The sequence below is a fragment of the Motacilla alba genome, chromosome 19, assembly GCF_015832195.1.
Source record: "Motacilla alba alba isolate MOTALB_02 chromosome 19, Motacilla_alba_V1.0_pri, whole genome shotgun sequence".
Classification (NCBI taxonomy): domain Eukaryota; kingdom Metazoa; phylum Chordata; class Aves; order Passeriformes; family Motacillidae; genus Motacilla; species Motacilla alba.
This window is the reverse complement of record NC_052034.1, coordinates 8,001,681-8,024,188: the sequence shown is the minus strand read 5'-3', so window position 1 is coordinate 8,024,188 and position 22,508 is coordinate 8,001,681. Positions and strand designations below refer to the sequence as shown.

The 22,508-nt window shown below is 53.2% G+C and overlaps 1 protein-coding gene across 2 annotated transcripts in view; it reads left to right on the top strand.

Moving 5' to 3' along the window:
• Positions 1-22,508, top strand: part of STX1A (syntaxin 1A) — a 77,491-nt gene that overhangs the window by 14,077 nt on the left and 40,906 nt on the right. For both annotated transcript variants that reach the window (XR_005259416.1, XM_038157894.1), the window contains exons 2-3: positions 2,596-2,673; positions 3,805-3,904. Coding sequence is in view for 1 of the 2 variants with exons in the window: in XM_038157894.1 (XP_038013822.1) it covers positions 2,596-2,673; positions 3,805-3,904 (178 nt within the window). In the remaining variant the exon portion in view is untranslated. The remainder of the gene's footprint in view (positions 1-2,595; positions 2,674-3,804; positions 3,905-22,508) is intronic.

Here is a 22,508-nt window from a genome sequence, read left to right as displayed (position 1 = left end):
GACAGGACAAGTGGAAATGGCCTCGAGTTGCTCCAGGGAAGGTTTAGGTTGGATGTTAGGCAAAGTGTTTTCATGAAAGGGGTTGTCAAACCCAGGAACAGGGTGTGCAGGGCAGCGGTGGAATCGCCATCACTGGAGGCATTTAAATGTACCATCCCATCCCCAGGCTGGCAGCTTTGCCATGCCCCAGCCTCACTGTGCTGGCAGCTGCTGGCCTGAGTGGCTGTGCCACAAATGGGCACAATTTCAGACTTCAGGGCCCATGGAGTGGTGGGTCAGCAGCACCATGCCTGCTCTTCCTTGTCAGGGTGAGATTTTCACCAGAATTGTGGGAGCTCTCTGATCACAAAGGCTCTGGATAACCATGAATGGGATAACTGTGTGGGAGCGAGGTACCTGTTGCAGTAAGGCTGAAAAATCATGAAGAAAGGCTTCATAAAATCAATCCTCTCTCCTAAAATCAGTGGCTGACCTTGTCACGCTAGCCCTTTGCAAGTTCCCATGTGAAAGCAATCCTGGTGTGAGCAGTTCATTAACATAACAATCTGTTCCTGGGTGAAAGACAACTCACACCTGTATAAACTGCTTTTACACTGTTAGATACAAAAATGAAAACCATCTCTCACAAACAACTGTCCTTGGAGTTGGAGTGACCAATTAATACAGGGTAACAACTTGTTACTGACCAATAAAGTAATTAAAGAAAGCTCCTGACCAACGGGAGTCACCCACGAGGTCTGTAAAACTCTATAAAAAGGAGTTTTGTGAATAAAGAGGGGGCTTTTTCCACCGTGAAGAAAATGGAGTCTGTGTGATTTATTCCATTAGTTACCCAGGCAGAAAGTGCCACAAGTGGTGGCAAGGCTGAAAGCTGAGGTCTCCAGATGGTACCACCCAAGTCAGTCACTGTAGGGTGGAGAGACACTTTTAGGGGGTAGGATATTTCATCTGGCTTATTTCAGTGTAAGAGGGCTCTCTCTGGAGACTCTGTACCTCTCTGCAGAGTGCAAGGGGCCATGGGGTGATGTGTAACTGTCTGCAAAAACTGCAGTATCATGAGATGAGCAGAGGCAGTCCTGTCTTAAATCTCCATTCCACTGGCTTCTTCTCTCTTGTGAAGATGGAGTAAGAGGAAACTTTTCTAACCTGTTAATTTTCCATTTCCCTTCGTCGTGTAACTGCTTTGGATAATAATCTTTTAAATGTCTCCTTATGTGCAGGACTGTAATTTTTCCTTCCCTTGAGAGCTTGCATCCCCCGCCTTGCTGGGACAGGAGGTGTTTTCATCTCTGGTGACAATGACACACATGCTTCTGCAGACAAGGACAACCCCTCATTTGCCTGCTGTGACTTTACTAGTTCTGCTGTATTATCTGCTCCCACCTTTCCTGCACTCTGCAGCACTCCTTTTATTTTCCCATCACAGCATCCCTTGTGTTTCCCATCACAGCATCCCTTGTGCTTTCCCGTGGCAGCATCCCTTCTATTTACCATCATGGCATCCCTTATGTTTTCCTGACATGGCATTCCTCATGTTTTCCCTAGTGCAGCTTTCCTCGTGTTTCCCACTGCAGCTTCCCTCATGCTTTCCTGTGGCAGCATTCCTTGTGTTTCCTGTGACAGCATCCCTCATGTTTCCCATTACAGCATCCCTCGTGTTTTCCCATCATGGCATCGCCCATGCTTTCTCCTGTGGCAGCATTCCTTGTGTTTCCCATGGCAGCATCCCTCATGTTTTCCCATCACTGCATCCCTTGTGTTTCCCATGGCAGCATCCCTCATGTTTTCCCATCACAGCCATTCCTTGTGTTTCCCATGGCATCATCCCTTGTGCTTTCCCATCACAGCCATTCCTTGTGTTTCCCATGGCATCATCCCTTGTGCTTTCCCATCACAGTCATTCCTTGTGTTTCCCATGGCATCATCCCTTGCGCTTTCCCATCTCAGCATTCCTTGTGTTTCCCATCTCAGCATTCCTTGTGTTTCCCATGGCAGCATCCCTCATGTTTTCCCATCACTGCATCCCTTGTGCTTTCCCATGGCAGCATCCCTCATGTTTTCCCATCTCAGCATTCCTTGTGTTTCCCATCTCAGCATTCCTTGTGTTTCCCATGGCATCATCCCTCGTGCTTTCCCAGTCCAACATTCCTCGTGTTTCCCATCGTGACGTGCCTCATGCTTTCCCATTCCAGCACCCTGGTGTTTCCCGTGGTGGAATCTGTGCTGTTTCCAGTTCCTGCTCCTTGCAGAGCTGGTGTGCTCACGCAGGTCTGAGGGTGCCCTGGAAGCTCCCACTCCTTGGATGTGGGGTGTCCTTAGCTGTGTCCCATGTTGTGCCGTGGGGTGCTGGCTGCCGTGGTGGTTTGGCCATCCCTCGCTGCTGGGTGTGTCTGTTCTCTGCTCTCCCAGAGTCCTGGGGGCTTGGAGTGGCAGTGCCCGGGGTGTTCCACACTCTGGCTACTGTTTGCCCCAGCTCCTTGGAGCAGCTTAGCACAGGAGAGGGGGAAGATTCCCCACAGGAGCTCTGAAATAGGGCTGTGAACTCTGCAGGAAGCCCTCGTTGATGCCTCCCTCTCTCTCTCTGTGTTGTTGCAGGCCAAGGACAGTGATGATGACGATGAAGTCACCGTCAGTGTGGACCGGGATCGTTTCATGGATGAGTTCTTTGAGCAGGTGAGAGGTTTGTTCCTCCAGTGTGGCTGTGAAGCTGGTTCAGACCTTTCTGCTGGCACCAGGGCGGGTTGTGGAAGGTCCAGGCTTCCTGTGGCCACTGGGGATGGGATGAAGGTCCTGCCCTGGCTGGTGCTGCTCAGCTGATGCTCAGGGTTGTGCTGAGGGCTGAACATCAGGAACCTGGCTTCCCTGCAGACCTGAGGCTGTGCTGCCCTATGGATGTTTCCCTGCTCCCCCTGCTCCTCCAGAACCCAGGCAGTCTGTTGCCCAGGCCATGGGAGCAGGGAAGCCTCGCACACGGCTCCCAGGCCTTTCCCCAGAGCACCTCTGCAGAGCAGCAGTCTCTGCATGGGATTGATTTAATTTTGTGCCTCCCGTTCCCAAACAAGAGGTTGTCTTCTGGCATGTGGGTGGCTGTAAGATCTGCTTGCGGATTTTTAGCACACCCTTAGCATGGCATGTGTGTGGGGGGTGTTAAAATGGATCTGTGCAGGCAATGGAGTGGGAACTGGGATAAATCTGATGTGCAGGTGGAGGAAGATGAGCAAAGGAGTGGTGTGAGCCGGAGGAGAAGACTGAGTTAGAGGGTGAGCAGCCTGGCAGGCAGAGAACACGGGAGAGGTTTCCCCTCTTGGGCGATGCTGGTGTCTTCCTGTAGCACAGAAGTGCAGGGAGAATGCTAGAATGGATCTTGTGGAAAATATGGCCTCCCTGGAATGGGGGCTGAGGATCAAATTGGGCATTTCTGGAGCCTTTTATGGAGCAAGGAGCCATGGGGTCTGAGCTACTACCAGCCTGGCTTGTGCAGTCTCAGCAGCGCTCTGCCAGTGGCACAGAGTCTGGGAATCAATCTGCTGCTGATTTATATAAATCCCAGAAGTTTCTCAGTGTATCACAAAGAATACAGGACATACAGTCTGTATTACACTGCTGTGACTCAGAGCTGGCTGGTGGGATGGAGGAGGTCTGATTCCACAGTGGTGCTATAGTTCCAAACTGCAAAATATTTATCCAGGAGGGTGTTTGCTGTGGTTCAGACGTGTCGTGCTTGCTTTGGAATAGGGTATAATGATCCCATTCCAAGAGTCCAGGTCTGTCACAAACCACCTGTCTTCTTGTCTCACTTCACAGGTGGAAGAAATTCGAGGCTTCATTGATAAAATTTCGGAGAATGTGGAAGAAGTGAAAAGGAAGCACAGCGCCATTCTGGCTTCCCCCAACCCTGATGAAAGTGAGTGAGCTCTGAGCCCCGTGGGTCCTGTGGGTCCTGTGGACACCTGGCTTCCCTGTGGGCTGGCTGGGCCAGGCACAGTCCCCTGGGTCTGCAGGTGGCCACAGCTGGGTGGTGAGGGAGGGCTTGGGCTGGCCTGGTGGCTTTAGCACCTGGAAGAGGTGGTGAGAGTCCAGTGAGGGGATTCCTGCAAGGATGGGGCAGCGTGGAGGCTGGGAAGAGCAGGTGGCTGTTTTTGTGGTGGTTGGCTGTTGCCTTGCCCTGGGCTGGCTGGGAAAGTCCCAAGGAGTGGATAAGGCAGAACAGACCAAGTGTCACCTGCTTGAGCCCAGAAATGTTACAGCTCCTCTTTGAGCCAGAGGTGGGCAGCTGGGACCTTGCATCTCTGTCCTGGGGACAATTTTTTGCTGGCTGGTCAAAGAGTCTATCCTTTCCAGACCTCTTTCTTCACCAGCCTTGTCTTCCAGAGAAAAGGTGTGCTGCCAGGAGCTGGAGTTAGGGATTCGAGCACCCAAAGGATGGCAACATTTGGGTGTCTGGGGGATCTGGCAGAGCTAGAACTGTGCGTGCTGTGGTCCCCTGTTCCCAGGGGAGCCAGAGGAGCTGGCTGTGGGGTGGTGAGGTCAGCAGAGGCTTTCCAGCTTCAGTGTCTGCAAAGCCCTTACTGTGAAATGGGTGGATCTGAGGGCTGAGCTGTGTAGGGAGAGCAGGGCTGAGCTCTGCAGGGTGGGGCTGGAGCCTGCCCAGGCTCACCTGCTGAGGGGCAGCCCTGGAGCAGCTCTGCTGCCCCAGGCTCCACCTTCAGGTAACACTGAGCCCAGGTGGGTCCCCTTTGCCCGCCTCCATCGTCGTGCTGGTGTCACAGGGGTGTTGGATGCTGCAGGTCTGACCCTGCAGGATGGCTCCAGGCCACTGCAGCCCTCATTTTGGCAAAGGTGTTGCTTCCATGGGCTGAGCACTGCTCCCAGTGCTCCAAGTTATAGAGGCTGGAAAGCTGGGACCAGGTCTCTCTCTGCTCATCTGCCCTCTTCCCAACCATTTCTCATTTACCCAGTGCAATTCCATGTCTGCTTGTGGAATTGTGCCTGGAGGTCCCAGGAGGGTGCCTCCACACACATTGCCCTGCATTCAGCCCTATGTCAAATCAGGAGATTTTGTAATTACTTGAAAGGAATGGCTCTTCCTAAATTGTCTCAGGCTCCCCTCTCCTGGCAGCTGCTCCTCAGCTAAAATTTCCTTGGCCAAGCCTGGAATCCAGGGATTTTCTCAAGGGAGTTCACATGTCTCAGGCTATTGCTCAATCATCCTCCAGGCTCTTGGAGAGATGCAGCACTGTTCCTGTCTGGGAGTGTTCAGAGAAGAGCAGGCTGCAGCTGGCTGCTGCAGTGGCATGGGGTCCACTTGGGGCTGCAAAGGGCACTCATGGCCTAAAAGCATGATAATCTATTTAAAAGTCTGAGATCTGCGGTGAATAAGATGTGGTGACATTCCCGTGACTTCCCAGAAGCATCCAGGGCATTGGAAATGCTTCTGGTTTTGTTTTACAGCGTTACTTTGCCTTGGTATTGTAGAGAATTCAGTTTGTCACATCAAGAATTGTTTGGACAGGAAGAGAGGAGCCACACATTAATCTGAAATCAGTGATTTGTGGCATTGTGGTGTGTTCAGGAGGTGTGGCTGGGCTCAGCAGTGGACAGACTCAGAATCACAGAGTACTTTGAGTTGGAAGGGACCTTCAGAGATCATCCAGTTCCACATCCCTGCCATGGGCAGGGACACCTTAAATCTAGACCAGTGGACCACTTGCTCTAAGCCCTCTAAGTCCAATGTGCCCTTGAACACTTCCAGGGATGGGGCAGCCACAACTTCTCTGGGCAGCCTTTGTCAGCCCCTCACCACCCTCACAGTCTGACATTTCTTCCCCGTGCCAAATCTGACCCCACTGCCCCTTGTCCCAGCCCTTGGACCATTTTGGTGGCCACCTCTGAACATGCTCTGCCAGGTCATTGTCTGGGCTGGCAGCCTCACCCCCACCCTCCTGTGTTCCTGAGCCCACAGAGAACCTGCTCATTATGCAAATTTGTAACCCAGGGCTGTGAATTTATTAAAATTAATTTGGAAATTCAGAAACAAGTTCCCATGAGGCATGGCAGGGGGATGGAGCCAAAGGACACTAAAATGTAGGTTGTGAGAGGCTAATTTTGGGATGTGCTCACTGGGGTTTGCTGTTTAACAGGGCAAGGAGTGACACCTGGGATGGCCATCGGGGCAAGATGTTACTCCCTGCAGGGATTCAGGATGCTGCTCACCCCCTCTGGAACAGCACCTTGCTTATTTCTTAGTGATCTCCAAGTACTTCAGCATCATGTGGAGCCCTCACTGCAAGATGAGGGGAAATGTTCCTCCAGGAAATGAGAGAATGTCACGGACTTCTCATCCTTGTCTGGAGGCACATGTGCTGTGCAGCTCGGTTTGGTGTGGGTGTAGCTTCTCCGTCAGAGATACAAACTCCTTGAACACCACCAGCAAGTCCCTCCTGGAGCTGGAGGGCTTTGGGCTGGGGCTTTAGACTGGAACAGAGCTGGGCTGGTAGTCTGGGAAATGTATGGGCAGTGGTTGGCATTGCTGTTGGAAGGATGGATGGAGAGGTGTGTAGTGGCTGCTGGTGAATAGCTGCTTTCTCGGGGTCAGTAACAGAAGAGAGGAACTCCAGGGGCACAATCCCACTGGAATCTGCTTTTTGAGTGGCTGTGCTCAGGCAGATGCAGTCCCTTGGTGTTCTTTGTTTGCAGGAGCAGGTGGAGGTCCAGTGTCTGTGCAAGACCTGGGTTTGCCCACCTGCCTGGCATGTGGAGGTGCAGGATCTGTGTCTCATGGAGGGGCTCATCCCTCCCTTCCTGCTGATCCCTCTTCTGGCTGCACAGACTGTTTTTGATCTGCCTTGCCACTGCTGCCTGGGCTTATTTTGGAGCCCAGTGGGTGGGGAGCTGGCTGGCTTTGCCACTGAGACAGTGAGGTGACAGCCCGCGGCTCCGGCAGGGTCGGCTCTGGCTGCAGGGGCACAGGAATGTCTCCACACCCAGCTGGGCAGTGTCATGGTGGGACTGGGTGGCCTTGGAAAAGCTGAGGGGCTGTGTTCCTCCTTGGGTTGGGGCCATCACTGTGCTACTCCAGATTTGAGTTACAGTAAACCCATCCCTAAAATCCTTCCCGGTGGGTGCTGTGGCTGTTGTTGCTCCTGGCGCTGCAATCAGCTGCTCCTGCTTGGTCCATGGTCCAGGCCACATCCCAGAGGAGGTGGCTTTGAGTGAATTCCAGCCAGCAAGCAGTGAAATCATACTTGTTGTTTTCCTGGAGTGGTCAGGAGGTGTTGTGTGCCATTCCTCTTCTCTGAGCAGGGCATCCCTCCAGTGGCCGTGCTCCTGTCTCTCCAGCACTGCAGTTATGTAACACAGCTGTTTGCTCAATGAATTGCCTCTGGGAACAGAAGTCTTCAGATCCCAAGTTGTGTCTCTCAGCCTGTCAGTTCAGCCCATCTCTGCAGGCTTTGGGAGAACCAGTAAATATTTCAGACCTGGAAGCAGGTCCATTGCAGCTGCACCAGCACAGAAGGGAAGGTTCACTTCCATGGGAGCTTGACTTCCAGCTTCATCTTTTTATCTGTGCAGGCTCAGGGTGGTGGTGTTCAACCCCAGGGCACAGGTGACTTTGTTCAGTCTTTCTGGCTGCTGGGAGTTCTTTGGAAAGTGGCTCCTGTTCCTAGCAGACCATTTTCTGGTGGAGGGATGTGTCAGGTAGGCAAAGAGACAAGCTGTAGCTGCTCCCTTCTCTCTGATGCTGTTGAGGTAGCACTGGCCTGTGTAAAAAAAAACAAAACAGTTTGGAGCTGTCTGGGTGCTGAGGTGCTGGCTGGACCCCTCTAAACTGCCTCTGTGCTCTCCTGTAAGCACAACTTCACGTCTCAGCAGGTCCTTTGGGAGAGTGTCCCAGCAGGAAGCCCGGTGTGCTCCAAGGAGCTGCTGCTCTGGTGCTGCTGGAGGAACAAAGCTGGGGCTGGCTCCTGCTGGAGCTGCCCCCTCAGACATGGCTTTCTGTGCCCTCCCAGCTCCATTTACCACCATGCAGTGGTTTTCTGGGACTACTTTGCCCTGGTGCCTGGTCCCACCAGGGCAGGGAGGAGGTTTCCTTGAAGACCAGGAGCTGCAGTAGGGCTGTGTTGGAGGCTGCAGGCTCAGGGCTGTGATACTCCTTTGGGAGCAGCAGTGGAAAGGAGAATTGAAGGTGACTTTGTTCTCCTGTCTTCTCTTTGCTCCTTCATCCTCTCCCAGCTTCCCTCCAGTGGGAAATCAGAGACAGCCCAGACTTCATCAGATTTTGAAGGTGAAGCAAGTGTAGCCCCAGCAGAGCAAGGGATCCGAGAAAAGGTATCTGGGCATGTCCTGGACACAGAAAAAAATCAACATATCCCCCTTGTTAATCTTCTGCTCTCACCCTTCATCTGCAGCCTTAGTGCAGCTGGGAGCTGCCCCTGCCCAGGCAGTCTGGCCTGAAGCAGGGATACATTCACAGAGTGGCTTGGACTGGAAGGGACCTTAAAGCTCTTCTCATTCCAACCCCCTGCTGTGGGCAAGGACACCTTCCACTAGACCAGGTTGCTCCAAGCCTGGTCCAATCTGGCCTTAAACACTTTGAGGGATGGGGAAAACACAGCTGCTCTGGGCAACGTGTGCCAGCCCCTCTTGGTCTGACATTTTCCCCCCATGTCCAACCTGATTCCACCCTCAGTTCAACACCATTGTCCTGTGCTGGGACCCCAGAGCTGGAGGCAGCTCCAGGGTGTCTCAGAGCAGAGGGGGAGCATCCCCTCCCTCCCCTGCTGCCCTCACTGCTGAGGGTGAGCCCAGGAGACACTTGGCTTCTGTGCTGCCAGTGCCCAAGGCTAGGTCAAGGTCCATTTGCGACTCCCCAGAATCCTCCAGCCCTTCTCTGCATCCATCCATCCATCCATCCCTGCTATGCATCCATCCATCCATCATCCATCCATCCATCCATCCCTCCATCCATCCATCTATCATCCATCTATCCATCATCCATCTATCCATCATCCATCTATCCATCATCCATCCATCCATCATCCATCCATCCATCCATCCATCCATCCATCCATCCATCCATCCATCTGTCTATCCATCCATCCATCATCCATCCATCATCCATCATCCATCCATCATCCATCCATCCATCCATCTATCCATCCATCCGTCATCCATCCATCATGCATCCATCCATCCATCCATCATCCATCCATCCATCCATCCATCCATCATCCATCCATCCATCCATCCATCCATCCATCATCCATTCATCATCCATCCATCCATCCATCCATCCATCCATCCATCATCCATCCATCCATCCATCCATCCATCATCCATTCATCATCCATCCATCCATCCATCCATCATCCATCCATCCATCCATCATCCATCCATCCATCCATCCATCATCCATCCATCCATCCATCCATCCATCCATCCATCCATCCATCCATCATCCATTCATCATCCATCCATCCATCCATCCATCATCCATCCATCTATCCATCCATCCATCATCCCTCCATCCATCCATCCATCCATCCATCCATCTGTCTATCCATCCATCCATCCATCCATCCATCATCCATCCATCATCCATCCATCATCCATCCATCCCTCCATCATCCATCCATCCATCCATCCATCCCTCCATCATCCATCCATCCATCCATCCATCCATCCATCCATCCATCCATCCCTCCATCATCCATCCATCCATCCATCCATCCATCCATCCATCCATCCATCCATCCATCCATCATCCATCCATCCATCCATCCATCCATCCATCCATCCATCCATCCCTCCATCTCTCCTGCCTTCCCCCAGTCTGTGCTGTCCTGGGGATTGCCCTGACCCGGATGCAGGACTTTGCCCTTGGCCTAGCTGGCTGTCAGGATGTGGAGTGGCTTTGATGGACATTGAATCGTGAGCACCCAGGGAGGCTGGATGATTCTGGTTGCCTCCCACAGCTCCTGGAGTGGCACTGAGGCTGGAGGACGCAGCAGTGCAGCTGTGGGTGTCATGCTCCCCACCTGCAGCCTCAGCAGGGCATGGTGTGGCAGCAGAGCAGGCACTCAAGGGGACAGTGAGAACAGGTGCCACCTGCCCTGTGGCTCTCAGCATCCTGCCTCTTTGCCTCCTGCTTCCCCTCCTCCAGGCAGGTCCCAAGGGAATGTGTTCCCAGCCTCTTTTCACCCATGGTCGGTGCAGCTGTGGCTGGTGTGTGATGTGGAGACTGCAGGGGTGTCTGGTGCAGGGAGGGAGGTTCCTCTGCCCACTGGGGGGGTCCAGGATCTCCCAAACTGTCTCCAGTTCCTCACCTGGCCTGGCCATCCCTAGCAGTGTGGTGCTAATGCTGCCCGTGGCCCTTCTGGCAGTGCCACACTGTGCTTGGGTTGCCTCAGGTGGCTTTGTCCTGTCCCTGTGTCACACAGATACTTTGTCACACTTGCAGACACTGCTCCAACTCCATCTTGGAGGAGTTTTGTTTTTCCTGCCTGTAATCCTTGTTGAAGGGCCACTCTAGGACATACCCTCCAGTGATCTTCTCATTTCCAGCCTGAGTCTGTTTACAATCGATTTACATACCAATGTCAGCCCAGGAACAAATATATTTTGCTTAAAGAGTTGTTTGCCCTTCTGGCTTCATCCTGGCAGGGCAGCACAGCAGCTCAGGTGTTTTGTGTAGGCTTTGCACAACCCCAGCCTTCCCAGACCCCCAGCACCTGCCCCAGCTCTGGTTTTAAAGAGCTGGGTACCCCAGGGTATGAGATTTTTCCAACAGTCCACGTGTCCAATTCCTGTGGGCAGCACCCAGGGGCTGGCAGTGGGTGCCACCACGCTGGGCACGACGTGGCTGCGGGAGCCTCAGGCAGGTGGTGGCAAAGGGAAGGTGAGGAACAGCATGAGCATTCCTGCTTCCATGACCTGAGCATCCCTGGCACCCATGGCATGAGCATTCCTGCTTCCATGACCTGAGCATCCCTGGCACCCATGGCATGAGCATCCCTGAACTCATGGCCTAGGCATCCCTGGCACCACAGCCTGAGCATTCCTAAACTCACAGCCCAGGCATCCCTGGCACCATGGCTGAGCATTCCCACGCCCACGCTCCCCCCTGTTCTGCCTGCACCCCATGGCACCCACTGGACCAGTGCCAGGAGGAACTGGGGGCTGGTTTGGGGCTGAAGGGTGGCATTTTGCCATCTTTTTCCCAGAGACCATGGGGAAGGCTGACTGATGACTCCCAGGACAGCTGTGTCCACAGGCTGACGCATGGCCATGTCACCATGACCTGCCAGCCCTCGCTCTGTCCATGTCCCTCAAGGACACAGCACCCACCACCCAAACACAGGGAACCCCAGCCCACCCCACACAGACAGATCCCAACTTCCACAGAGAAAGTGAAGGGCAACCCAGCCTGAAAAGCTCAAGAAACACCAACCAGCAGTTGGGTGAAAAGTCCTGGAGATTTTATTCCATTATCAGTCTTGTTGAAGTGTGAGACATAAGAGTTGTAAAACTCAACACCATTCTATCAGAAGCCAACCTATTTCCTGGTTACAATATCTTATAAGTGTTTTTCAGCCTATTAGCTTTTGCCACACAATGCTGCTAGTACTTCTAGCACCAGTCACCTATATTTTAACCCCATGTGGTCTTGCTGCAATGTGTCTTTCACGGTTCTAATTCTATAAAATATCTGGTCTTTTTGCAAGGCCATTTTTGAGACTTGTTGAAACATGTTTCTAGTTCAATCTCTCAACAGTGTCATCTCTATTCCATGGCCTTCCTAAGTCAGCACTCTCAGTTGCCCTGTCTCTGTAAAGCTGGGATTTTTCCAACAATGGACTTTCTATGCATCATCCCAACGCTGCAGTGAGGCTACTTGGGACATCTCTGTCCTCTCTTCCTGTGCCCCTGTGGCTTTTTCTTTTGTTTCCCCTGAATGTGTTGTCCCAGGTGATATTCCCTTTCCCCGTGCAGTTCTCCTGCTCCATGATCACCAGCACCCATTGTCCACTCCATCACCCTGAGCAGCACTGGGTGATCACACACTGCGTGCACTTAATATCAATTAACTGGAGTCTGATTCATGGCAACATGTTAAAAATAATCAAAATCAGCTGTTCTGTAATTATTTTGGGCTGTATTTAGCCTGACAGGTTAGTGGCACTCCTGGAACCTGTGTTGCTGCTGCTGCTGGAAAGCTTTATGTCCTCTGGGCAGCACTCCCTGTTGCACCCCAGAGCCTGTTGTGTGGTGGGCAGTGAGGAGGTGACCGTGGAGCAGGAGCCCATCTCTGCTGCCTGAGGTGCTGCTGCTCCCGTCTCAGTGCAGGAGGGCCCTGTGGCTCCTTGGCTCTGTGTGACCAGCAGCAGTGTCACAGTGCCCCGGGTCCCTGTTCTGCGTGCTGGGATGGAGTGGGAGGCCAGGAGCCCTGGAGGTGAGGGGACACAAGGCCATCTCTGCCCTGAGCCTGTGGCACCCTTGTCTCTCTCTGCTGGTTCATCCTGTGTGTGTGTGACTTTGGTCCCGCTCCCGGGGTGGTTTCCAGCCCTGGCTGCTCCCTGAGCCCTGGCTGGGATCCGCGTGGCTGGGTGGGTGAGCTGAGCTGGCTGCACAGGGAGTCTGTTGGCCCTCTCCTGAGTCTTTGCATCCAGGGAGGTTAGAAAGAGAGAGGAAGGAGAGAAAGGAGCCAGAATGTGAGGGAAATGGCAGCTGTGCCCCTTGCTGTCGGGACTGGCAGAGCTCAGCTCCAGCCCAGGGCTCTCCCAGCCGTCGCTGGATGCAGTGGGCTGGGGGCTGCCTGTGGCACATGGTGTCCTCAGGCTCTCCTTGCCTCTTCCTGCTGGATTTGGAGTGGTTCCCAGCTGGGCCCTGTATACCAAGGGAAGGAGAGCCAGAGACCCCTGTGTAGCAGCCAGGAGCCCGGCTCTGGTGGGCAGTGAGCTGGGCTGTGGCATTGTCCCCAGCGGGTGGGATGCTGGGTGGCATTGGTGGCATCAGTGGCACAGCTCTTGGTTGTCACAGACACTGGTCTGTGGTTGAGTTTCATCTTCTTCCAGCATCCAGGATCCCCCCATCCCCTCCCCACCCTTTAGTCCTGCTCGTGCCATGGGCATGACTGGGATTCCTCATGCTTTTGGCTCTCAGGTTTGGCATTGTCAGGGTGGGGGGAGATGTTAAGGGAGGCCTGAAGATCAGAGGGTGAAGACCAGAAATACGGGGCTGCTCTGGAAAGTGCTGGGAGAGGCAAACAGCAGGATCAGCAGTGGCAGCCCAGCATCCACGAGGTGAGGAGGCCAGCCCTGCCCTGTGCAGCTGTGTCACCACGGCTGGCACAGCACTGACACCCCTGGCTGGGCCATGTCACCCTGCTGTGTGGCTTCCTGGGGAGGCTGCCTGTGCGGGCAGAGACGGGCAGGGACCCCAAGGTGGGGAGGGTGCTCAGCAGCAAACCCCCTGCAGCCCAGCAGTGTTCCTTTTGCAGCTGGAGCTCTGCCTTCTCCTGCTGAATGGCCGTTGTCTTGGTGCTGGCACTGGGGATAATCCCTTATCTGCAGAAATGGGTTTAGGAGGGCTGAGCTGAGCAAGCCCTAAATCCTTTTACTCTTTCCTGAGATTATTCTGACGTGTGGGAGACTGGTGCTTTCTAGGCATGCTGAGAGCAGGAGCAGCAGGATCTGGTCAGTGGAGCTGGGCAGCAGCACAGGCAGGAGGAGGAGGGTGGCCAGGAGTCCTGGGATCTCTGGGACCTCAGCATCACCCGTGGAGCTCCCACTGTGGGGGCACCAGGAGCTCCTGCTATGGGCACATACCAAGAAATGACTCTACAAAGCTACAACTAAATTATTGAGAGGGGAAAGAGTCAGGGATAGTGAGTGGGAAACCGCTGGGAGTAGCTAGAGGAGGAATTATTGATGAAAATCCATTTGGATTTGGAAAGGCAGTGGCTGTGTGTCCCCCTGGGTGACTGTACTCACGTGTGGCAAGGAGGTGCGTGTGGCTGTGCTTCAGGTGGGAGGAGAGGGAGAAGAAGTCAATTAAAAATGGAGAGTTCAGGCAAGCAGTCTGAGGAAGTGGAAGCCAGAGCAGGAAATCTGAGTGCTGAAGGAGCCTGGGAGCTCTCACAGTGGGTTTGCAGGAGCACAGAGGAGCACAGGTGGGTCTGGTGGAGGCAGGGGACATTGCTGGGTGCGTGCAGGGGCACTTTTGCCTGGGCTGGTGAGGTGGGTGGCCATGAGCCAAGGAGAGTAGACCATGGCTGCAGCGTGGGAGACCTCATGTTGGACAGGGCTGGAGCCTGCCAGAAATGGCTCCTCTGACCCCTTGAGTTGTGTCATGTCTGGAAATGAGGGTTTTCTGGACTGGTGGTGGGGTCCTCTGGTATGGAGGCTGCAGGTGCTGTGGTCAGTTTGGCTGCCCATGGTTTGCCAACATCAACTGATGAGGAGAAACTGGAAGAGGAATTGAGGGGTGGACAGCCAGGACACCCAGTGGGACACTGGAGAACAGTGGGCCTGCTGGGAGAACAGGTTGGATGGTGATGTGACCAGCTCCAAGACACTCCTGAAGCCCTGAGAGTCCTGGGCAGCCACGAGATGAGCCCATCTGGAGAGTGGGTCTGACATCAGGGTGACAACGGGTGCCAGTCCCATCCCTGACTGCTCAGTGCAGAGCAGAACTCCTCACAAAACCAGCTCAGAGTGACCAGTATCTGAGGGGGTCAGGCTGGGAATTGGCAGAACTGGTGAAATGAGCTGTTGTGCCTCAGCCCAGGGCAGCCCTGGCACTGTGCACATCTGTCCTGCCCTGCTGTCCCCTGCCCTCCCCACCACTCTGTGAGCTGACTGGCTCCTTCAGGAGAGGAGTTACAGCTGCTTTGAGCTCAGGCCAAACCAACAGTGCTTCTGGAGTGTTCCTGAGATAGGTGGGACCTTTTTCCTGCTGAATACTGGCAAAACAAAGACACCTGCAATAGGATGTCCAGTGGTGCTGGCCCATGGCATGGCTGTGGTGCTGTGCAGCATGTGGTTCTGCATCCAGTGTTCTAGCCTGTGCTAAAAACAGCCCTGAGCCTGGAGAAAAAGAGGTTCAGGAAGGACCTTCTTGCCCTCTAAACTCCCTGAAAGGATGTAGGAAGATGGAAGAAAATTTATTCACAGAAATTGTGGTCAGGCAATGGAATAGGCTGTGAAGGGCAATGGTGGAGTCACCATCCCTGGAGGGATTTAACAGATGGGTGGATGTGGCTCTTGGGGATATGGTTAGTGGTGGCAGTGCTGGGTCAACTCCATGATCTGGGAGGATTGCTCCAACCTAAATGATTCCATGATAATCCTGTTCCTTTTTAGAGGCAGTTCACTCAGTGCTGCTGTATGTTTGACAAAATCACTGCAGTAACCAAGTGTTTGACTGTCGTTCTAAATCCTTTCGGCGCTTGTGTTAGGAGAAAACATTCAGACAGCAAATATCTCCCATTTCCCCTTGAACTCCCCACAAATTCCTGTGTTTTATAGCCTCACAGCACCACCCACATTCTGCATGAGTCTCCAGCCCACTCTCCCAGGGTCTCTGCCCGCTGCCCCCTCCTGCACCGAGGCTGATCCGAGGGTGCCGCCAGCTGCGAGGCTGCCGTGGCGTGGGTGCAGCACCAGCTGCACTCAGGGGTGGGAAATAACGATTCCCTGCATCCCAGGAAGATGATTAATCACCGTGGGGGCACTGCTGCCCATTTGCTGTTACTGGAAACCCTGCAGAGAGCTGGCTGGAAGGGCTCTGCCTCCTGGAAGTGCCTGGGAGCTGCTGATCTGGAGCGGTTGCTGCTCTGGCAGCTGCCAGCCCAGTCCTGCAGGCTGATCCCTGCTGCCTGCCCAGAGCTGCCTGCCTGCCATCCAAGGGCTTGGAATCCCACTGGCAGAGCTGGGCACACTGGTGTTCACCAACCTGGCCACCCACACAAAACACATGGCCTGGGCATCTGTGGGACATTCTTGAGTACCACTTGGACCTCCTGTTTCACAGAATTCACAGAATTCACAGAATGACTGGGTTGGAAGAGACCTTCAAGATCATCGAGTCCAACCCAGCCCCAACACCTCAACTAAACCCTGGCACCCAGTGCCACATCCAGGCTTTGTTTAAACTCATCCAGGGGTGGTGACTCCGCCACCTCCCCGGGCAGAAGTTTCTGCTCAGTTTCCTGAGTTGGGCTGTATTTGGTGTCATGAGCTGCCCAAAAGCTCAGTCAGGACTTGGGATTTATTTTTGTTTTCCCTTGTCAGGCTCCTTTGCTGTCTCCTGGGTTGTCCCCCTCCCCTCTGCCCAGCTTGAGCTGTTGGCAGAGGGACTGAAGGAGTGGGAGGACTTAGGGGTTGGCTTGATGCCCATTCCTCAGCCCAGACCAGTGTCTGTCTCCTGCCTTCTTCCCCAATGTGTGTGAACACTCCCTAGCTTATCTCAGGTCCTGGTGAGGCTGAGGCTGTTTGCTCAGAGAGTTTGGGGTTAATTACAGCTTGTGTGGGTACTTTGGAAGTCTTGAATGGCAAGGGCTGGGGGTGGTGTGAGTGGGCAATGGTTCTGGGTGCTAGGGCCACAGTTAGAGCTTCAGTCTGCAAACAAGAGAGAGCCCGCTCCAGCTTAGGCTCTCTGTGAAGTCACAGCTTCCTTATGGCCACGTTCACATGCTCTAGTGTGGCATCCTCCATGCCTGCAGGGGGACATCCTGCCTCACCATGGTTTTCATCATGGGCCGCAGGGAAAAGCTCTGTTCTGGTGCCTGCAGCACCTCCAGCCTCTCCTTCTGCACTGGCCTCAGGGTCTGCAGGGCTTTTTCTCTCACATGTTCTCATTTGTTGCTCACAGCTGCTGTTGGGCATTGTTTGTAGCCTTTATCTGAGGCACTGTCACTGATGGTCTCAGCTTTGTCCAGACTGTTCTGCAGCCCTTTGGCACTGGCTGTGCCCTGCAAACGGGCAGCTCCTGGTGAGGGTCTTCTGACAGAGAACACCCCTGCAGCTCCCCTGCTGCAAGTGCCAGCAGCTCCCATAGTACTGGGTTTGGAAGTCCATGAAATCATGGATTTGCAGAATGGTTTTGGTTGGAAGGGACTTAAGGGCTAATCTTGTTCCACCCCCTGCCATGGCAGGCACACTTTCCACTGTCCCAGGCTGCTCCAAGCCCTGTCCAGCCTGGCCTTGGGCACTGCCAGGGACGGGGCAGCCCCAGCTGCTCTGGGCACCCTGTGCCAGGGCCTCAGCAGCCTCACAGAGAAGAATTTCTTCCTAATATGTAATCTAAATTTCTCCTCTTTTAGAGAGCACAGCATGCCCTCCATTCCTCCATCCATCCTTCTGCATCCTTGCTTGTTCTGTCATACCTGCTGCAAAGTGTTTTATTGGCCAGAGTTGAAAAAAATTCCAGAAAATTAGGAAAGGGTTGAGTCAGCATCTGAGGTTTTTGTTCTTGTTTTCCACAGCTTGAATCAATAAGCTGCAATGTGAAACTCTGAGCTCTGTTTCCAAGAATTAATGTCAGCCTTTGGGAACTGAAGGACTGCACAGAGGTCACTGATGTCCCAAATCTCTTTTGGCAAATGGGACTCCAGCTAGAAAGTCCATCTCCACAGAGCTGCTCTCCATCCATCCATCCATCCATCCATCCATCCATCCATCCATCATCCATCCATCCATCCACCCATCCATCCATCCATCCCTCTCTATCCATCCATCCATCCATCCATCCATCCATCCATCCATCCTTCATCCATCCATCCTCCCTATCCATCCATCCATCATCCATCCATCTGTCCATCCATCATCCATCCACCCATCCATCCATCCATCCATCCATCCATCCTCCCTCTCTATCCATCCATCTCTATTCACCCCCTAGTCTGGGCTGGCACCAGGGATTGTCCTGATCCAGGTCCTTAACCTTGCCAGGCCTGGTTGAACCTCATGGGGTTCCCATGGACCCACTGCTCCAGCCTGTCCAGGTCCCTCTGGATCCCTTCCCTTCCCTTCCCTTCCCTTCCCTTCCCTTCCCTTCCCTTCCCTTCCCTTCCCTTCCCTTCCCTTCCCTTCCCTTCCCTTCCCTTCCCTTCCCTTCCCTTCCCTTCCCTTCCCTTCCCTTCCCTTCCCTTCCCTTCCCTTCCCTTCCCTTCCCTTCCCTTCCCTTCCCTTTCCATCTCTCAGCTCGGTACCATTCACAAACTTGCTGGGGGTTTGCTTGATCCACAGCCTGTGTCCTGATGGAGGTTTGAACGAGTTCTGGTCCTAGCACAGACCTTGGGGGGCACCTCTTGTTCCCGTTTCCTCTTGCCACTGAGCCACTCACTGCAGCAATTTGGACACGACCAACTGATTCCCTGTCCCTCCATAGTCCATTCCTCAAACCCTCTCTTTGCAATTCCAGTTTGCTCCAGTCCCCCCAGCTTTCCCTGTGGCAGGAGCTCCTCCCCAGTCCCTGCACAGCTGGGAGCAGCAGTGTTTCAGCAGCCATGCTGGAGCTGTCTTGCATCTGCCAGTGCCTGTCTCATTTCTGTGCTGGTTGGAGCCTCCAAGGACATGGCCAAGCTTCCCGCAGGCAGTGAGGAGCGCAGGAGAGGAGCTGTTCCCATCAGGAGCAGAGTGCTTCCCCGTTGTCCAGGGGAAGATTTAACCTGTCAGGTAGCCAGTCCCAGGACAGAGCTGCTGTCTGCATGGCTGGGCTGTGGCTCCTGCATCCCTGCTGTGCTGGGACCCCCTTGGGTGGGTGCTGGCTGGAGGGAAGGGACCCAGAGTTTGTGTGGCCACCATCACTGGGATGCCTACCACAGCACCAAGCAGCAGCCCCCTCCTCCTTGGGTGGTGATTCTGTGGGTTCTAGTGCTGGATTTTGGTCCTTCAACTAGAGCAGAGCTGTGAGAAAGGACCCTGAGGTATTTCCAAGTGAATTTAGCAGGCAGGTGTAAATAATAGATATGGGGAGCAACTGGAAAGTGAAATATCATGGAAAAGTGCTGCCATTCCAGTGGGACACTGCTGCTTATGAGCTGGATCATTCAGTAGGAGCAGAAAGTCCCCCTGATATGTCACTTGGCTTCTTCCCTGGCAATTTGCTGCGGAATTATCAGTGCTGGGATCCCCTGCCTGTGATCTGTGGGTGCTCACCAGTGTGTTGCAGATGCTCCAGAGCTCCATGAGCACAGGGTGGGATGGAGCCATGAGCCTGCACCCCAGAGCTGCCCACACCCTCCACTGCTTAGCTGGGACTGTCAGCCTGCTGAGGCTGCCCCAAAAGGGATATCCTGGCCTGGGGATGGGGCTGGATTCATGGGCTGTGGTGATGCTGAATGATTTTTCTCACACCTGAGACCTTCTACCTAACGTAGCTGGCTTGTGGATGCAATTCCTGCATCAGTGGAGCGCTGGGCTGCCCTTTCAGGGACGTGTCATGTTGTTAGCACGCTCCAGTTCCCCTCCAGTTGGTGATGATGTGCTGTGTTTGGACCAGTCTCCTCTGGAGACGGTGACATGAGGACACGTGGGCTGGGGAGGTGTTACCATAAATCCTGGCTTGTGACTGAGACACGAGAGATGGGGTTTGGGTTGATACTCCGGTCTCAGCAGCCCGAACAGGAGATGTTTGCAGATGCTGGCTGATAGGGACAAAGAAATTAGTGTGTCACTTCAGTCTGCACTGTGTTAGGGACAGTGACAGGCCACAGCTTAGGAGGGACCTTCTCACTCTCCACAACTCCCTGACAGGAAGGTGCAGCCAGGTGGGCTCTGCTCCCATGGAACAAGTGACAGGACAAGAGGAAACAGCTTCAGGTTGCACTAGGGGATATTTAGATTGGCTGTTGAGGAAAATTTCATCATGGAAAGGGCTGTCCAGCCTTGGCACAGGCTGTGCAGGGCACTGGTGTGTGGGGTTTCACCCCCGGATTGGGGTGACCCCGAAAGATGGAAAAGTCTCTCCTCCACCCCGTGCCTTCAAAGAAAGACTCAGCAGTCTTCTGTTGTCTGTTCTCAAGGTAGTTTATTGTTGGTTATCTAAAAGATTCTTCTCCTGAGCTGCTGTGGCCCATTCAGCAGCTCAGACAAAGGCACACTGCCCTCCCAGGGGCTGGTGCCATCTTTTATATCATATATTACGTACTACATGTTTATGCCTTTTCCCCAATGCCTACTATCTCTATTGAATGGTGACTTTCTACTCTAAACCAATCTGTGAGTGCCAACATCACCAAAGACATGGAGGCTGGGAAGGAGAAAGAAAGAGGACAGGGCACACCCAAGTCCCTCCATCTTAGAACCCCTGACCCCCATGTACAAAACTTGGACCCCTGCGTACAAGGCTTAAACCCCCCTGTACAGCACTCAGAAATCCTTCCTTTCACTTCGTGACTACTTCTACTATGCTATCTAAACTTGTGTGTGTGGCTTGTAATTCTTCATACAGAGTTAGTAACTTGCTCCATGGGCTAAGATCAAAACCCCACGTGTGTCTTTGGCTGCATGCCAGGGTCTCAGAGCCCCCTGCCAGCGGCTCTGGCCATCCAGGGCACCCAGAGGAGAGTCCTGGGTTCCAACACTGGTGAAGTCCCCATTCCTGGATGGATTTAACAGATGTGTGGGTGTGGCACTTGTGGACATAGGTTAGTAGTAGGGGCCTTTGCAGTGCTGGGGGAAGGGTTGGACTTCATCATCTCAGAGGGCTTTTCCAGCCTAATTGATTCTGTGATTCCATGGCTGGGGAATTGGGATGCATTATGGATGTTTTGGGCGTGATGGCTACGAAAGCTCTGGCTGGGCAACACCAGGGCCAAACACTCTCAAAGGACAGTGTGGCTTGATAATGGCCCTGTCACTTCCCTTGTGGTGGCATGTCCCTTCCTGTGTCCCCAGAGCCCTTTCTGCTGATCCTGCCTCAGTCCCTGGGGTCTGTCACAGAGAAATGTTTTTTGAGAGCAGACAACAAATCTTGAAATTGTTTCTAATGCCAGCAGAGCCTGCTTAATAGTTTAAGCCTGTTATCTCTCAGCACTGTTAATGAGCTTCCAGGCCCCACAGAGGTGGAGCAGAACTGTGTTTTCCTAATCAAGTTATCAGTTTATTAGCAAAAATGCAAATAAAAGAGTTGCTTTGGATGCAACTAAAAAAAAGTACTGTCTGGAGAGGCACTGAGCATCATGGCATGGATAACAGGATCAGAGCAAGGCCAAAGAATTGTCCAGTAAAGAAGGTGAAAGGCAACTGGGACATGGCCTCTCAGATGTCTGGGGCTCTCTCACAGAAGATTTTTCTTCTTAATCATATGAAGCTTTAAAGGTGGAAGCATTTATTGAATCACTCCATGAACGTGCCCTACTGGTAGAAGAGCTCACCAAGAGTTAATGGATGATTAATTAGCTTTGAGGTAAATAATTAATCAAGTGGTATAGAATCCAGCAGGTCAGGACTTGGCTTCTGATCTGTAAATACTGATGTGTGTGCAGCTGAAGACCATCTTGTGCAGATACCCTTCCTTAGCAGCCTCCTACAAACCCTGTGCACTTTTAATAAGAGTGATCCATCATTGCTATGGTGGTCAGGGCTGGAAGTAACCCTCAGGTAGCAGCACTGCAGATACTGGAGAGAAATTCTTCTCTGTGAGGGTGGGGAGGCCCTGGCACAGGGTGCCCAGAGCAGCTGTGGTTGCCTCATCCCTGGAAGTGTCCCAGGCCAGGCTGGACAGGGCTTGGAGCAGCTTGGGATAGTGGAAGGTGTGCCTGCCATGGCAGGGGGTGGAACAAGAGGAGCTTTTATGGTTGCCTCCAATCCAGACCACTCTAGGTCCATGAATGTACTGATCTGTGAAATGCCCTTGGTGCTGTTTTTGTCTGTTTTGATGGACACCATCTCCAGGTTGGCCACTGAATGTGTGAGTGTGCACGAGGGTGTTTGTGCCATTTCCCATAACCCAAGGGCTGCTGTTTTGGTTTCCTGTAGCTGTCACCTCCATGGTCCAGTCTGAACCTGATGGAGGCCTTTTCCTCTTGGGTCTGGTCAAAAGTGGTGGGTATCACAGAATCATCATATCACAGAGTGGTTTGGGTTGGAAGGGACCTTAAAAGCTCATCCTGTTCCACCCCCTGCCATGGGAAGGGACACCTTCACCCCTCCCAGGGTGCTCCAAGCTCCATCTGACCTGGTACCAGATTTGAAACTTTTTCCTCTGCCCTTCAAACCGTAGTCATGAAGGGAACAGCTTCAGGGGAAAGTTATGATGGAAAATAACCAAATCCTGACATTCCCACACACCAGAGTGAGCCTGTGTCAGTTCCAGCCTTTCTCTAGTGCCATGACATGAAACCATCCCTCATTCCCTGCCTGTGGGCAATGGTTTGAACACTGTTTGACTTTTTATTGCAATGTGAAAAGGTTTTGAGTTGCATCCATATTTTAAAACTTGCAATAATCAGTTGGATATTACAGGTGGACAGGTTGTGTCAAAGGGTTTCCAGTTCACTGTTT